The sequence below is a fragment of the Corvus hawaiiensis genome, chromosome 12 (genome assembly GCF_020740725.1).
Source record: "Corvus hawaiiensis isolate bCorHaw1 chromosome 12, bCorHaw1.pri.cur, whole genome shotgun sequence".
Lineage (NCBI taxonomy): Eukaryota > Metazoa > Chordata > Aves > Passeriformes > Corvidae > Corvus > Corvus hawaiiensis.
Window position 1 is genome coordinate 19729982 of NC_063224.1, and position 16425 is coordinate 19746406.

At 44.4% G+C, this 16425-nt stretch overlaps 2 protein-coding genes across 4 annotated transcripts; one reads left to right on the forward strand and one right to left on the reverse strand.

The window, feature by feature from the left end:
• Positions 1-1310: 1310 nt before the first annotated feature.
• Positions 1311-3267, reverse strand: CIAO2B (cytosolic iron-sulfur assembly component 2B). The gene is made up of 5 exons (XM_048316916.1): positions 3037-3267; positions 2887-2966; positions 2558-2683; positions 2032-2077; positions 1311-1526 (listed from the first exon to the last, which is right to left on the reverse strand). Exons 1-5 carry the CDS (start codon positions 3173-3175, stop codon positions 1429-1431), a joined length of 489 nt encoding a protein of 162 aa, XP_048172873.1. The 5' UTR covers positions 3176-3267; the 3' UTR covers positions 1311-1428.
• A 2389-nt stretch (positions 3268-5656) lies between these two features.
• On the forward strand, positions 5657-15322 carry CES2 (carboxylesterase 2). Of its 3 annotated transcripts, XR_007206402.1 has the most exons (14): positions 5658-5868; positions 6421-6625; positions 6945-7083; positions 7348-7481; positions 7958-8111; positions 8351-8452; positions 9208-9306; positions 9773-9913; positions 11094-11174; positions 11994-12141; positions 12771-12920; positions 13104-13123; positions 14631-14703; positions 14853-14922. XR_007206402.1 is itself a non-coding variant. In XM_048316912.1 (13 exons), the coding sequence occupies exons 1-13, from the start codon at positions 5793-5795 to the stop codon at positions 15040-15042; spliced, it is 1665 nt and encodes a 554-aa protein (XP_048172869.1). In that variant the 5' UTR covers positions 5657-5792; the 3' UTR covers positions 15043-15322. The 3 variants fall into 3 exon arrangements, 2 of the variants coding, with proteins under 2 accessions (XP_048172869.1, XP_048172868.1); XM_048316912.1 differs by lacking the exon at positions 13104-13123 and having other exon boundaries at positions 5657-5868; positions 14631-14676; positions 14853-15322; XM_048316911.1 differs by lacking the exon at positions 13104-13123 and having other exon boundaries at positions 5661-5868; positions 14853-15322.
• Positions 15323-16425: the final 1103 nt, after the last annotated feature.

Genomic DNA, 16425 nt, shown 5'->3' on the forward strand with positions numbered 1-16425 from the left:
CTAATCAGCTCAGTGATTCAACAAGAGGCAGAGAGGAAAGCTGGGTCATTCTGTTCCTTGCCCAATATTAATATTACATAAATACTGTCTTTATTTCCAGTTTCATTCATACATCCCAGCAGTGCTGCCCATTCAAAGGATGCCAAATGAGCAGGTGAGGCTGCTGCAGAGTCGGCTTTCTGTAGAAGCCCTGTGCAAACAGGGAGGCTCAATTCTGAAATGGGAAGGTCTGGCTTTGTTTCTCTCCTATTTTGCTGTGTGACTTCAGATGTCACACTTGGAGCACTGGATTGGACTTCCAGGCTGTGCTTTACACAATGTCCATAAGCTTCACCCTTTTTGAACAGCTTCTCAGACCCTCCCAGAGAAAATGCTACTGGAATACAAAGCACTACCACCAAACTGGTGAGCACAACCTCTATTTTAGAAAGTGCATATCTTATTTTCCAGATAACTGATGGCAATGAAAGCAACATTGTCATGTGTGCATGCACCAAAATACCCAACAGGATTTCTCAACAGGCTGCTATTTTTCCATGTGGTTCAGGACTAAAGACATCTTCTACAAAAATTCAAATTAATTCTTAATGATTTTTTCTATTGTCAGTGTCTGTCAAAGACAACAGTTTAGTGAATGCCACAGCTCCCAAAGCAGAAGCATAGGCTGGGTTTTAGCATTAAATCTCAAGACATTTAAAGCAAAACTTGTCCTTCAGCTGTCAAACACTGCCAGGACAGTCTTTCAGCAGAGCCTGCTGGGCTGTTCATACTGAGAACTGTTAATGACTCCTGTGCAGGTGCACAAATAAAACCTCTCTCAAAGGTACTGTATTTCCTACCTTAATGAAGTAGTAATTAAAAATAAATCATGATTTATACAGGTCTAGAGAGCCTTCCATTTTTGGCTAATCCAAGGTAAGATAATTAAAACCAGATACATGATTTGGAAGGGTGGACACTTACTGCTAAATGTCCTCCAACTTTGCACACACCAGCTCGTACAATTTGTGATGTCTGAAGCCAAAACTATATCAGCAGTCTGGAACTGTCATAGGAATGCAAAGATTTTAAAATTATCTTGGTGTACTTGCTTAGTCCAGTGTGCAAAATCCACTTCTAAAATGCAGCTTATAACTTAATTTTAGTAGTGAGAAATAAGTTAAAAACAGGTTGAAAAAAAAATTTTTAATGAAAAATTGTACCTATGTAATGACTCACACAATTAAAAAGCCAATTTTCATTATATTTTTGTAGCTGTTTGTAAGCTAACTCCCCACATAGCATTTTTTGAAAGAGCAAAGAAACATTTCTTCAAGGGAATTTAAGTGATTTTATTTTGCTCAGAGATTTATGTATAATGTAACATCACCACTTCTATACAAAATTAGTTTAACAGATCAGAATACCAATGACTTCCTCACCAGGCAATTATGACCGAGCAGACAAACACTGATTCACCACTTCCAGCAGGTGAGAGTTTTCCAAAGCAGCTGCCACACGTTCTTTATCAGCGAGCTGTTTATTAACTGTGCAGACAAAACCCACAAGAAACCAGTCAGGGCACTGGGACTCGATGTCTTCTTGAAAGCATTTTACCTTGAGACACATAATTGCAGTTGCCATGGTACTGAAGGCAGTTCTGAGGATGCCAAGTGCACCCCAGAGCTGCTGTCTAAAGGCAGAGCCTGTCTGTCATCACAGTTATCCAGCGAGCTGGCCGTGATTCAGCAGCAGGGAGCTGCTCCGGAGGTGTAACGCAAGAAATCCCCATTTTCCTCCCCTCTTCCGAGTGCTCAGGCAAATCAGTGACTCTCTGAGAGCACAGATTGCCTAAGGAGATGTTTAAAGAACACCACAGAACAATCTAAGTGACACTCCATGTTCCTGTTCTGGAACATCCCCCAGAATCCGACGCACGGGAAGTCCCAGACACCGAGCAGCTGCTCTGCAGCTGTGGGAATCTCTCTCCTCTCTACTTTTCAAGATTAAAACAGATATAAAAACCACCCAAGAGAGGACTAAAAGCCTTACCTGCGTGCTCAGAGGCATGTGTTCCTGGTGTTATATGAACATCCAGCTGAAATAGCATCACAAAAGAAACAGAGGATGAGTTCAACAGAACACTGGAAGGTTAAGTTCAAACTAATAAAAATAGGATAGTAACAAAAAGAGGGGGGAAAGGACATTCTTGCCACTATCAGTTACTCTATATAACAGAATAAAAGTCTGAAATCGCAGAGTATTCTGCATTTGCATCTGCTTAAGCCTGCTTCAGCCAAGGTGAGACCTCTCCTCCTGCCGTGCCACAGAGCACTGCAGTGATTCCCCTCAGAACCCCACTGGCCCATGACAACAGCCCCAGAGCCACAACTGTGCACTGATATTTCAGCCCACTGCCCTCTCTGGTTCCTGCAGTCTCCCTCACACAAAAAATGAAAAAAAGCAGTTATTTTTCACTATAAGATAGTTAGCACTTTTTTTTTTTCGCCTTTTTTTTTTTTAATTTTTCCGAACACAATCCCCCTCTTTTGCTTTCCCCATTGATTTGACCCCTTACCTTGAACCTCTCGGGCAGAGAGCGGATCAGTTTGACCTTTATGGAGAGGCCGATGAGGGTGGCCATGCTGCAGTGCGGGATGGTGGGAGTGAACTCCACCGACACCGTGCTCTCGGCATCGTTCACCTGCGGGAAAACACACCAACAAACCCGCTGCTCTCACCCCAGCCTACCCCGAGGCCTTGCAGGTCAAATTCGACCCGCTCACAGATTTGTTCATTGGCATTTTTCAGTACTATGTTTAGGTACTACGATGAATATATTTAAATATTTTTCAAAAACAATTAGCTATCGGACGGCTGAGGCAGCACATCCCGGCGGGATCTCACTTTCACTCGCACTTGCTCGACGACGTTCAGCTCCTCCAGGGTGAGGGGGTGCTCGGGGTCATTGATGGAGCGGATGAGATGTGCGGGTTAAGGAAAGCGGAGCTGCCCGGCCCGGCCCGCCCGACCCTGCCCTCCGCTCCCGCAGGATATCAAAGATCTCCCGGTCGTCGATAGCGTCGGGCAGCTCGTCGTCCTCCTCCCGCGCCGTCACGGGGCGCTCCCCGGAGCGGCGGTAGATGAGGGGGTTTGCATTCTCCAGCGGCGCCGCGCCTGGGCCCGGGCCCACCATGGCGGCAGCGGCACCAGAACCAGCCCGGACCGGAACCAGCACGGACCGCGATCAGCGCCGGAACCAGCCCGGACCGGAACCAGCACGGACCGCGATCAGCGCCGGAACCAGCCCGGACCGGAACCAGCACGGACCGCGATCAGCGCCGGAACCAGCCCGGACCGGAACCAGCACGGACCGCGATCAGCGCCGCACCGCGCGGGGCCCTGGGCGGGCGCGGCCTCCCGGGAGCGGGGGCGGGATTGGGGCGGGCCCGGCTCTGAGGGAGCCTCCCGGGAGCGGGGGCGGGATTGGGGCGGGCCCGGCTCTGAGGGAGCCTCCCGGGAGCGGGGGCGGGATTGGGGCGGGCCCGGCTCTGAGGGAGCCTCCCGGGAGCGGGGGCGGGATTGGGGCGGGCCCGGCTCTGAGGGAGCCTCCCGGGAGCGGGGGCGGGATTGGGGCGGGCCCGGCTCTGAGGGAGCCGCCCGGGAGCGGGGGCGGGATTGGGGCGGGCCCGGCTCTGAGGGAGCCGCCCGGGAGCGGGGGCGGGATTGGGGCGGGCCCGGCTCTGAGGGAGCCTCTCGGGGCGGGCCCGGTTCCCCCGAGCCCCGGATCAGGCGCTCGGCTGCAGCTCCAGGCTGGAAGCGAATGCGGTTGGCGGCGCAGTGTCCGTCAGGGGCCTCCGGGCTGGGCCCGGTGCTGCCAAGGATGCTCCGATTAAAGTTGTTAATCTCATCTGTTCCCTGCTTTGAAAAGTCAAACAAAAAAATCTCCCGCAAACTTAAACTGGAGTGATAGAGTGTAGCCATGACATGCTTTGGCTTCATACACTCCTTTAAAAGGGGATTAAGGCAAGAATTAACTGTTTTGATTTTTCTTCTTTTTTAATCGTTAGTTTCTAGTTATTTGTAATCTCTAATCCCGGTTGTTTGGGGTGGGGGGGTGTTTTGGGGGTTTTGTTGCTCTGTTTTGTTTGTCGTGGTGTTTCGGTGAGGTTTTTGTTGTTTTAAGGGGGGTTTTTTGAGAACTTTGTAGAATTTAAGCTCTGGAGGCTGTTCACATTTGCCCTGTTTACCCTGCCTGTGGCATTGACAGCGGATGAACTGCGACTGGCGCTCCCGCTGCTGCTCCCGAGCGCTGCTGGGCCGCTGCCGGGGGCAGGTAAGGCGAGCTGGTGGCGCCCGGGGCTTGTACTGGTGCTCGGCGATTGTACTGGCGCACAGGGACTGTACTGGTGCTCAGGGACTGTACTGGCGCCCGGGGCTTGTACTGGTGGTGCTCAGGGCTTGTACTGGTGCTCAGGGACTGTACTGGTGATGTTCAGGGACTGTACTGGTGCTCAGGGTTTGTACTGGTGCTCAGGACTGTACTGGCGCTCAGGACTGTACTGGTGGTGCTCAGGGACTGTGCTGGCGCTCAGGGACTGTACTGGCGATGTTCAGGGACTGTGCTGGCGATGTTCAGGGACTGTGCTGGTGCTCAGGGACTGTACTGGTGCTCAGGACTGTGCTGGCGCTCAGGGACTGTACTGGTGCTCAGGGACTGTGCTGGTGCTCAGGGACTGTACTGGTGGTGCTCAGGGACTGTACTGGTGCTCAGGACTGTACTGGTGTTCAGGGTTTGTACTGGCGCTCAGGGACTGTACTGGCGCTCAGGGACTGTACTGGTGCTCAGGGACTGTACTGGTGCTCAGGGTTTGTACTGGCGCTCAGGGACTGTACTGGTGTTCAGGGACTGTACTGGTGTTCAGGGACTGTACTGGCGCTCAGGGACTGTACTGGTGCTCAGGGTTTGTACTGGTGCTCAGGATTGTACTGGTGCTCAGGGACTGTACTGGTGCTCAGGGACTGTACTGGTGCTCAGGGTTTGTACTGGTGCTCAGGGACTGTACTGGTGCTCAGGGACTGTACTGGTGCTCAGGGACTGTACTGGTGCTCAGGGACTGTACTGGTGCTCAGGGTTTGTACTGGTGCTCAGGGACTGTACTGGTGTTCAGGGACTGTACTGGCGCTCAGGGACTGTACTGGTGCTCAGGGACTGTACTGGTGCTCAGGGTTTGTACTGGTGCTCAGGGTTTGTACTGGTGCTCAGGGACTGTACTGGTGCTCAGGGTTTGTACTGGTGCTCAGGGTTTGTACTGGTGCTCAGGGACTGTACTGGTGCTCAGGACTGTGCTGGTGCTCAGGGACTGTACTGGTGCTCAGGACTGTGCTGGTGCTCAGGGACTGTACTGGTGCTCAGGGACTGTACTGGTGCTCAGGGTTTGTACTGGTGCTCAGGGTTTGTACTGGTGTTCAGGGACTGTACTGGTGCTCAGGGTTTGTACTGGTGCTCAGGGTTTGTACTGGTGCTCAGGGACTGTACTGGTGCTCGGGACTGTGCTGGTGCTCAGGGACTGTACTGGTGCTCAGGGACTGTACTGGTGCTCAGGGACTGTACTGGTGCTCAGGACTGTACTGGTGCTCAGGGACTGTACTGGTGCTCAGGACTGTGCTGGCGCTCTGGAGGCGGTCGCTGCAGTTCACGCTCACAATTCAGCCGCGCTCCCTTGCGCCGAGTGTCCTCGCTGGGACCTTTGTCCTCTTCTCTTCCGCATAAAACCGGAGAGAGTCATCGAGAGCCCACTCGGGGGTGAAAAATGGCTCTTCCAAGCCCGATTGCAGTGCTTTGCACTTTGTTTTGTAGTGTAGTGTTCCTCGTGTGCGGGACAGAAGGTGAAACGCGAGCTGTTGTTGCTGCTGGGGAAGCCACTGCACCAACAAGTTGCAATGTTTTTTTCAAAGGCAGTAAATCTTTTATGCTTTGGTTACCAATTTGCAAAAATGCCTTCATATTGCTAAAATTACTGGTTTTGTGGGATGAAGCTATTTTTGAGATGATTTAATGAAAAGAAAGCTTTCTGTCTTTTTTAAAAGGTAGAAAGTAGCAACATTTCTGAATTATCTAAACAAAATATTTTTAAGATCTTGTTAAATTATAAATTCAGGAAATGTTAATGGTTTTGCTGTTTGCTCCGAAATTTGTTCTTGCAGAGTGAAACAGGTAAACTCTGTCCTACCTGGCTCCAGGTGTCACTGGCAGGAGGGTTTGGCATGGGGTGTCTGCCACTGCACCAAAGCAAAATGAAACCTGGACAAAATTGAAAGGAATAAGCTGAAATGTTCTAAATTCAACAGTCAGTTAAAAATACTTAATAGAAAAGTCTATCTGATAATTATGAAGATGCAATTTAATTTTTTTTCTTTTTTACCTTTTGTATTGCTTAGGACAGAGTGCTGCTGAGCCAGAAGTGACTATTGCACTCGGACGGCTCAAAGGAACACAGACAAAAGTGAAGGGGACAGACAAGCATGTGAATGTTTTCCTGGGAATTCCTTTTGCAAAAGCCCCTCTTGGATCTTTGAGGTTTTCCCCACCTGAACCGCCTGAACCCTGGACTGGTCTGAGAGATGCAACTTCTTACCCACCACTGTGAGAGCTGTTCAGTTCATTTGTAGACAGAACCTGCCCATGCTGGTCAGGGTTGTGTTTATTGGGATACAGGGGCCTGACTTTTGCTGAGGAGTTTATGTTTGGTAGTGGATACATTGCCAGTACTGGAATATTTCAAGTACAGGTGTGGAGATGTGCTTTTACAGGCTGCACCTCTCACTGATTCTAAATAACACAAAATTCAAGCACCCTGTCGGGATTCAGCCTGTGGGGCAAAAAAAAGTGTGTTTTCTCAATCATTGCTACATTGATGCAATTGCAGTTTTTGTACTAATAATTGTACTTTTTTTTTGTGAAGGTGTCCTCAAGATCTGTCCCTGTTGAAAGCAGCTGAAAAAAACTTTAAAGAAAAGCACTTTGCATTCCAAACTTCTGAGGATTGTTTGTACCTCAGTGTTTACAGCCCTGCTGGCTCAAGCAAGAAGGACAAGTTACCTGTATGTAAACCATTGAACAAACTTGTGTTTTATAAAGCTTGCAAGTAATGATTGCCCCTAAGAGACTTAATTGCTTTTGAAAATGTGATGCTGCACAGGCAGAAATAATATTAGCGTGTAAAATTCAAAGTCCACCAGTCTGAAATTCAGCTGCCATCGTGCTTCAGTGATTTGGTGTTCCTAATTCTCTGAGGTTGCTTTCCTTTTTGAAATGAAATATGCAAACCAGTGCATAAAGGTGTGTCTCACCCTTTTGTTTCGAAGGTAATGGTGTGGATCCATGGAGGCAATTTTATATTTGGTGGTGCTGCTAGGTATGATGGCTCTGCACTGTCAGCCTACGAGAATGTTGTGGTGGTAATAATTCAGTACCGACTGGGACTCCTTGGATTCTTCAAGTAAGATCACCTATTTCACTTTTTACAAAGTACTTGCTGTCATGTTTAAAGCATGGGTAGTTCTGTTTGCTAAATCTGCTGAACTTCTATATCAGCTTCCCACTGTTACAGTGGTTTAAATGTACATAATTCACTGACATCAGGGCTTCAGAACACCAAGAAATGTCTGTACATTCCATGTGATTGCAGCCTGCTACCAAATCATAGTTGGGCTTATTTGGATGGGTTGTTTGTTCTGGCCTTTGCTTCCATCCTCTGGTGTGTAGAGCAAAAACTCATGTAGAGTAAAGGCCAGGGATCCGCCCATGCAGGGGTGAGCAGAGAGTGGAGGCGAGTCAGGGGCTGAGGTGTGACCGTGCGGGGCTGGAGGTCAGGGCCAAATATGACACTTTGGACAATATATAAAATGTTGAGATTGACTTTACTGTGGGATTGTTGGTGTTCCTGAAGAGTGGCTTGTGCTGCTTTCCTTTCAGTACTGGTGATGAGCACGCCCGCGGGAACTGGGCATACTTGGATCAAGTCGCAGCTCTTCGGTGGGTCCAAGGAAACATTGAGCACTTTGGTGGAGATCCAGGCTCTGTCACTCTCTTTGGTGCATCTGCAGGATCTTGCTCTGTTTTTGCACATGTAGGTATATAGTAGATAGGAATAAAAGTCTTCAAAAACTCACTTAGTGTAACTTTTCATGCTTAATCTGGTTTTTGACAGGAAGTTTAACAGCACGTTGTGCTAAATCTGGAGACTTCCCCTGTAAGCAAATAAAGATGTGTAATTCCCCACTGAATCCAGGAGCCTAGTCAAGCATAGAGTTATGAATAAGGGTGTTAATGTAGAATAAATACTTTCTCTTCTTCCCTTCTTGGCAGGTGTTATCTCCTTTATCCAAGGGTCTCTTTCATAAAGCAATATCAGAGAGTGGAATTCTAATTCCCCCCAATAAAGACTTACATCTTTCAACAAATCTTGAGGTAGGCTCATTTTTTTTGCATTTTAAAGTCTTTATAACCTAAAATAGGATGCTTATATGTGATAATTTGTTTAAACAAGAAAAGGGGAAAATCTCATTGTGTGCTGTGCAACAAAGATGATCCAGTTTATTCTTGCAGCACACCTGTTTAATTTCAGTCTATTTGGTGTTAGAAATAGATTGTACAGCTATATGATTGTAACACCTGTGGGCTGTCAAAGGTGTATTCAGTCATACACATGCCAAGCTAGGCAAATGTCCATTTTTGTACCCACTGTACCCTATACAGTAACTGGGACATTTATTATGGAAAACTTAATAGGAATCCAGAAGAAGAATTCAGGTTTTTATTGACCTACAGTTTTTTAAGGGAGTCTTTTATTTTATGTGAAGTAAATTAATTTAAAATAAAAAAAAAAATCTTAGAATTTTTTCTATAAGTGCCTTTTAATTTCTTTTCCTGTAATGGCAGACAGTAATAATGTAAATGTTTCTGGATTTTCTTTCCTTATTTGGTTTATGCTACAAGCTTGTATTATCTCTACAGCAAAGTTTGAAGAACAGTGAATGGAAATACAGCAAGAAAGAGAAGTACACCAGAATGATTTCACTTTGTGATCAAATTGTAGCATTTCTAGTAAAATAAAATACTCAAAGATCTATCAAGCTCACCTAAATCTGCCACTAAATCCAGCTATTAACAACAGTGTGTATAATGATTTTCTAACAGTGCTTGTCTTTGTTGGTAATTTTCAGAAAATTTCCAGTATCTTTAAGTGTGAGACGAGCAGTTCCCTGTCCCTGCTGAACTGCTTGAGGAAGCAGGAAGCAGAGCACCTGGTCTTTAACAGCAAGGTAGGTGAGACTTCATGGCAACAGAATTTTTTAATAGCTCTCTTGCAAAACTTTGGCTCAGCCTCTGATCAGAGTTCATTGATGGTCTGTTCCAAAGTTGATTTTTCTTATCTTTTGTCAAAATACTCCCTAAATGTTGAAATCATTTCACACAGAATTTCTCTCTGGAAGTTTCGGCAGTGTTGCAGCACCTGTAAAGTTGTGAGCGAGGTTTGAGCATCCCTATGTTTTAATGTCAGAAGCAGCACAAGATCAGGAACCCATTACATTCCTCTACACCTTGACCCAGCCATTGTATACTCCTGTGCCAAACTAAATTTATGTTACAGTGGATGTAGACACTTGAATTTCTTAAAGCCCTTTTTTGCACTTAGGACATTGAATGTGGACAACTTACATGACTTCAAGGGAAATTTGGAAATACTATTAACAACTAATTTGATCTTTTTTTTTTCTCTTCCTTCAGGAAATCTCATTTCTACCCTTAGTTTTGGATGAAGTGTTTCTTCATAAGCCACCTGAAGAGATATTGGCTGGAAAAGAATTCAATGTAGTGCCATTTATGATAGGAGTCACCAACAATGAATTTGGCTGGAATATTAGATCTGTAATTTAATGTCTATTCTTCACTTTTAGTGTGTTTTTAATGTTTGTGTTACGTGTTAGGACAAGTCTTTGCATTGTTGGAAATACATACAAGGTAAACTTTGTTTGCATCGTGGCTCTGCAGTGACCCAGAACCACCTGGTCACAAGAGGGTGAGAGGCTTCATCTTCAAGTTAAACATGGACACATCAGCTGGAACATCAATTTTGTAAAGTATTTTCTTATCCTAGAATTTTAATCCCTCACCCAGGCAGAGAGAGGAAAAAGAATGCAACAATCAAGGGCTTATTACAGAAAGAAAATTAAAGCCAATCCTTTCCCCCACAGTAGTCAGGGTTGATACATAGTGTGTTTAAAAGTGTGCCACTGATCACCTAGACCAGCTTCCCTTGTGTGTCATCACCACCCTGCAGAAAGAGCTTTCATTTGAAAACCTTGGGGCAGAGTGTGGGGACAGTGCAGGTGTCCAGCCCACTCTGCAGAAATCCTTTCTCATAGGAACTCAATGGGTAACACAAAAACATGAGCAAATGCTCTCAGTGCACAAAAACTGCAGGAGATGGATTTATGTTCTCTCTCTTTCTTGTCCCTTTTTGTTTCATTTCCTAAGTATTCCGTTTCCTTTCTGCAGTACAAAGCATTTGTTCTGAATCTGTGTAGCAGCTGTCTCTGGGAACGTGCTGGTTTTAATTCCCAGTGCAAAGTGAAATCGGTTTGAATTTATTTTGCAGCCAGAACAGTTGTTTTATGTAATGCTGTAAAAGAGGAGGAACCCTGCCTTATCCTTATTTCAAAGGGCTCAAACAATTGCACTAGAGACAGGCTGCCAGTGACTTTTAAGATCTCCCCCAGTAGAATGAAAATCTGCCTGTGAGACAGAGGCAGCTTTTTGCTTCAACTCTGCCCTTATGTTTTCTGGTCCTACAATTTTCTTAATGTTGATTTAAGGATTAACTATGTAGTATGAGTGGTCTATGTAGAAACCTTCACCAAGGCAACATTTACTGCAGTAAATACAAGCTTTTCAAGACAGCTGCTGCATTGTGCTGTGCTTTTGCATGTGATTTGGTGTTCAAAAATAAACACCAGTAGTAAGAACTAATGGAATAATGTAGTTCCAATGTTGAAAATAATGGAGACATTGAATGGTGCTAATAACATTGGTTTTTTTCTCTGTACAGACATCAAAAATGACAAGTTTGAGGGAAATAGGAGATAGAAAATCAATTGCCTCAACTCTAGAGTTTTTTCTACCAATGATAGTAAGTACTGCTGCACTAATCTAATTTGAGAAGTGAGTTTTCTTTTTCAGGTGTCTAACAGACCTGGTCTCACTGCTTGAGTCATAGTGTCACTAAGGGCTGAGGTCATGTTATGCTTTGGGGAGAGTCCCAGCAAAGTTGACAGGACCAGGGTGTACAGAGTTGCACACAAATAGGATTGAGTCAGGCCTGGGATTTGGGAAAATGCCTTTTTCATTCTAGACCTCAACCAATACTTTAATCTTACATATTTGTAGGATTACTGTGATGGTATCTTGAGTGTTAAAGTATCTCATGGCTAGTCTCCTGCTTGGGGGGCTTCAAGGCATATTTTTCAGTATGTTTACATTAATTGTAGCTTTTAAAGTAGTTACTTTGCACTCCTAGTTTTGAGGTGTATCTTTCAGGCAGCAAATTCTAACCCTGAAAACTTACACTGTTTTTCGAAATCCCATTGGCCTTGTCTTCTTGTCTAATAGTCCATAAATCTGTCAAGGACTGAGAATTTACTTTTGAAATTCCCATCTCTCTTCTCCTGAAGAAAACAGAAGCCAAAGATATTGTCAGGAGAAATTGCTGGATCTACACTTATTCCTGTAGAGTTTTAACCCATATAAATCTAGTGCAAATTTGACCTGAGGTGGCTGGTTTGTTTGCTATTTTTTCCCTACAAAAATCGTGAATAGGTTTTGTTCTGCATCAACATGGGTGCTGTCCTGGACCTTTGTGCCTTTGCAGAATCTCTGAAGTTTAGAAGATGGCAATTTCAGCTGCTAATTTAGACAGTGATCATTTGTCTGTTTGTTTCTTGTCTCTTAGGATGTACCCTCAGATTTTCTGCCCATGATCATAGATGAATATCTGGGAGACACAGAGGATCCTGCAGAGCTACGGGACCGATTCCTGGACCTGCTGGGGGACATGGCAATTGTTATGCCTGCCATCAAAGCACTGAATTATCACAGGGGTAAGCTGATCAACAGCAGTGGGACATTTAAACCTCCGACTGGAGGCTGGATCAAATGATGTAGACTCAAATCTTGTCATATATAGGCAAGTTGCCTTTGGGAACTTGAGGAATGATACCGGTCTGCAGGGTTGTGTGTAGTCCCTTATCTTTGTATTAAGTGTCTTGCACTGTGCTCATAATCACAATATATTGAGAGCAGAGCGTGATAACACAGGTGAATGTTTGCTAACTTAAGTATGCAGGCTTAAAAATCAAAACATATCAAAGCAACCTTTGTCCTTTGGCCCACAGCTACTTGGGAGGTCAGCTCTGTGGTCTGGAGATTTTCTGGTCTGAAAGTGTAGACAAGCCATGCCAAGATACCCAGAACTGGAAATAGACTGATGTTATTTTGTTTTCTGTAAGTTTTCCTAGGGTGGATCTTTGAATTTTTAACTTTTTTTTTTTTTTTTTTGGTAAGTGCTGAATTCTTAATTTTGCATTAAAAATAGAAGTACATACTTGAATGTAAGAATTGCATTAAAAATGTGCCCAGTATAAAGCTTTGTTTAAAGTAATATTTTAAACAGCTGAGACAGCTGTAGTTTATGTATCTCTTCTTTAACTCTAAATGTTATGTCTTGCAGAGTCTGGAGCTCCTACCTACTTCTTCGAATTCCAGCACCGGCCCAGTTCATACTGGGATAGCAAACCAGACTATGTGAAGGCTGACCATGGGGATGAAGTTGGCTTTGTCTTTGGGGGGCCATTTCTGGCTGGTGACATCCAGCTCCGCAGTAAGGAACAGACACTGCTCACTCATAAATTAATCTGGTAGCACTGGCGTTCTTCTATTCAGTGTTCTATTCATTTTTATCAGACTGAAGTGCATATATTGGCAGTGAGATCAAACCATAACCCTTTCTCCTGACAGATTTGGTTTTACAAATTTAACCCTCTCTGTCTTCTCTCCTGTACAGTTTGCTTGTTCTGAAGCACAGTAAGTTCCACATCTTGTCAGCAATTCAGCAAATAGGACATTTGCTAGAAAATTCACTGTCATTATCCCAGGACTGTGCATGAATTTGCCAAATAGCTTTGGCTGAAAATTAAATTGAAGGAAAGGTCAATTAAACTTGCAGAATGCTTGGGAAGCAGGAAATCCAGGATCTCTTCTTTTCCTGAGGAGTTTAGGCCAGTGTCTCCTCCTTTCCAGGAAATCTCATGGGCTGTCAGGCTCCAGAGACTGAGGGACTTGGTCTTTTTTGCAGGAAGTGATTCCAGCTGTGTTCAGAGCAAGGCTTGGAATTCCAGTGTTTCATTTTCTATGTGAAGATCTAATGGTTAGGTCTGTTTTGCTCCACAACTCAATTAATACTTGAGCATTTATTCAAATGGAACCAGTCCATTGAGGGAGGATTAAGGGTGTAATCCCAACATTTCCATGGGATTCTGGAAGTTCCTTCTGGCAGAATCCCACATTGTTACATTCCAGATGAATCTGCCAATCACTGAACAGTTAAGATACATGATGCCACTTCCTAAGGAACATTATGAATCCAGCAGCATTCTTTAATTACATATGCCTAAAACAGTAATACTCAACATGGAGTATTTGCTTTCCCATGGAACAAATTAGGAACAGTTCTTATTTTGACAAAGAGACACAAAATGTCTGCTTATTTTAAGTGAATTCACCAGTTTTTCTGGTTTTATTTTTCTCATTTGCGCGTAGTTCAAGTCTGGTTCAAAGCCTACATAAGTGAAAGTATTTCCTTTTACTCCATTGAACTTTGGAGCAATCCAGCTATGTTGTAAAGCCCTTTGTTAATCTGTTACCAGAGCCTTTTCCTTTTGCTTATATTTTATATTTATTTTTTTTACTTACATATCTTGGCACTAGAAAACACTGAACAGTTCTTCTCCTCTTTGCCTGAATTTACCAAGGGCATTAAGATATCAAATACTTTTCTTAGTGTATTGAGATGCATTTATAATTAAAAACACCCTGGAACTGAAATAATTCTCACCCAGTGATACAGTGATCTTACGTGCTCAGAAATGGAGTGGCATCATCTTGTGTGAGAATGAAGAAATCTTTGCCTAGTCATGCACTGAGTAATAGGGAGAATTTCAGTCCCACAACACTAGAATGGGATCCAGGAAACAAAGCCATGTGGCCCATTCCTGGAGTTGTACTGGGATGCAGTACACATGGGGTTTTTTTGGTTCTGCTCTAATTTCCTGGAAGGTTACAGGCACATCACCTCATTTCCTTGTACCCTAATTCCCTGATTTCTACAGTAAGGGTAATTATGCAGAAGTCGTTCATGAGGAGTGCTGAAATCCCTTGATGCTTGCTGTATTGCTGATATTTTGCTGGTGTTGTGTCTCTGTTGCAATTGCTAAGTTGTTACAGTATGTTCACACACAGAAATGCTGCTCGTGTAATAGCAATGTCTTGATTTCTGCCACACAGAGGAACTATTCTGTATTTTGTCTGTCAGGTGAAGTTACAGAGGAAGAGAAGAACCTCAGCAGAACTCTAATGAAGTACTGGGCTAACTTTGCTCGAAATGGGTAAGAATCATGAGATTAATGACAGATATTGCTGCTTTGCACTGACTCCATGGGGAATTGGCTGTTTTGTTGGTTCAGTCTTAACTTCTGTGATTGAATTCCCCTGCAACTGAAAAGGGCACTCACTCTTTCTTTCCTCTTGCTTACAGAAATCCTAATGGAGAGGGTCTGGTTGAATGGCCATCTTACAACCAAAATGAAGAATACTTGCAGATAAATCTACAACAAAAGAAAGACAGAAAGTTGAAAGAAAAGAAGGTAGAATTCTGGAAAAAAGTGATCCTTGAAAAGACAAAGAACAAAAGCATGGAAAACAAGAAGGTTAAATTAGAGTTATAGTTTACAGTCTAAACATGCACATAATATGCAAGCTGTTAGGATAGTAAAAGGAATTACTTGAAGTAATTTTGAGGATAAAATTACACTTCCCTTCTTTGCACCTTTTCTTCACAGTTCTCATACTTGCAATTATTCCCTGTAATAATTCCAGTTGATCCCTCGCTTGTTAAATACAGCTACCTGATTTCCCCAGTGCTCAGATTTTTGTCACTCCCCCATGACTGAAGACAGAATGTAGCAGCAACATTGTTTAAATAAAGTGAAATCAATGAAGACCCAATTTGTGAGTAAAACTGTCTCTTGATGCCAAGTTTATCGGTGGTACAGAAGTTTTGTTGTGGTGTAGATACAAAAATGTCCTCTGTGGAAAGAAGATGAGACTACAGAATGTTCTGCTTCATCAGTTGGTTTTACAACAGAGACAGGATAGTTCTGAATGTTGTCGTACCTAATCTGTAACAGTAGTGCTGGAATTAAGACTTCTCCCAAAGGGAGAATATGCCTCCAGTACCCACAATTCTCTCCTTTTAAATTTGGCTGTAACTTCCCTACAAGGATTAACATTTCTGTCTTTTCCCCAGTGCTTCTCTCTGTGCTTCAGGCTGTTCCCTGTGCCACCAGTCAGTGCCAGTCAGTGCCAGTGTGCCTGTTTGCACTGGCTCACAGCCTCACTGCCAGCACTGGGTCTGTCCCAGGGCCACTCTAGGGCCCTCGCTGGCTGATTGGCACTTGGGCTGCCAAGAGCAAGGCTTGGACTCTTCATGGCAGAGTTGTCAATCACTTCTCTGCCATGTCTTTTTCTCCTGTACCTGGCTCCTAGGCTGCTCCAGCTATCCCAGCCACATTCCTGGTCACACTGGTGCCTCACAGCAGAGTGATGCAGCTCCACAGATCCTACAGGGCAATGAACATAAGTTCCCCCTCCCTTCATCTCCCGTCTATATCTCTGGAAGAATTTTAAACTGTTCATGGCTAATAATGTCCTACAGCAACTAGCTACCCAATCCTCCTTTCCAAATTGCTTTACTGGAAGGAGTAGGGTGGGATTTCCTACATCTTCTTGCCCAAGTTCTGTTGCCAGGCAGAACTCAGGAGCAGAGTGAGACTGTTAGGACAACTGCAGTTCTGGTAAGCAGAACTTCCTCCTAAGCATCTGCCCCCGCTCCTTTTTTTACCTCCTTTGTGTTGTGAGGGGAATATAAGTTCAAAATAGTCTTGCTAAATCTTCATTGCAGAAACCCTTGAGGTACTGTGCCACTTCCTTTAAAAGGAGATGAACAGGCAGTGCACAGAATGTTGCTCATCTTGTGTGTGCAGAGAAGTGCAGTTGAATTGACTTCTGAGCACAGGCCAGCACTAAAAATAAATCACAATGGAAAATGT

Excerpts from the sequence above, each read along its gene's own strand:
- CES2 (XM_048316911.1), top strand. The coding sequence starts at position 5,793 with ATGGCTCTTCCAAGCCCGATTGCAGTGCTTTGCACTTTGTTTTGTAGT. Across the intron at positions 6,626-6,944 it reads GCAACTTCTTACCCACCACT|GTGTCCTCAAGATCTGTCCC; the intron begins GTGAGAGCTGTT and ends TTTTTTGTGAAG. Across the intron at positions 12,142-12,770 it reads AGCACTGAATTATCACAGGG|AGTCTGGAGCTCCTACCTAC; the intron begins GTAAGCTGATCA and ends TATGTCTTGCAG.
- CIAO2B (XM_048316916.1), bottom strand. The coding sequence starts at position 3,175 with ATGGTGGGCCCGGGCCCAGGCGCGGCGCCGCTGGAGAATGCAAACCCC. Across the intron at positions 2,078-2,557 it reads CTCTGCCCGAGAGGTTCAAG|CTGGATGTTCATATAACACC; the intron begins GTAAGGGGTCAA and ends ATGCTATTTCAG. Across the intron at positions 1,527-2,031 it reads ACATGCCTCTGAGCACGCAG|TTAATAAACAGCTCGCTGAT; the intron begins GTAAGGCTTTTA and ends TTGTCTGCACAG.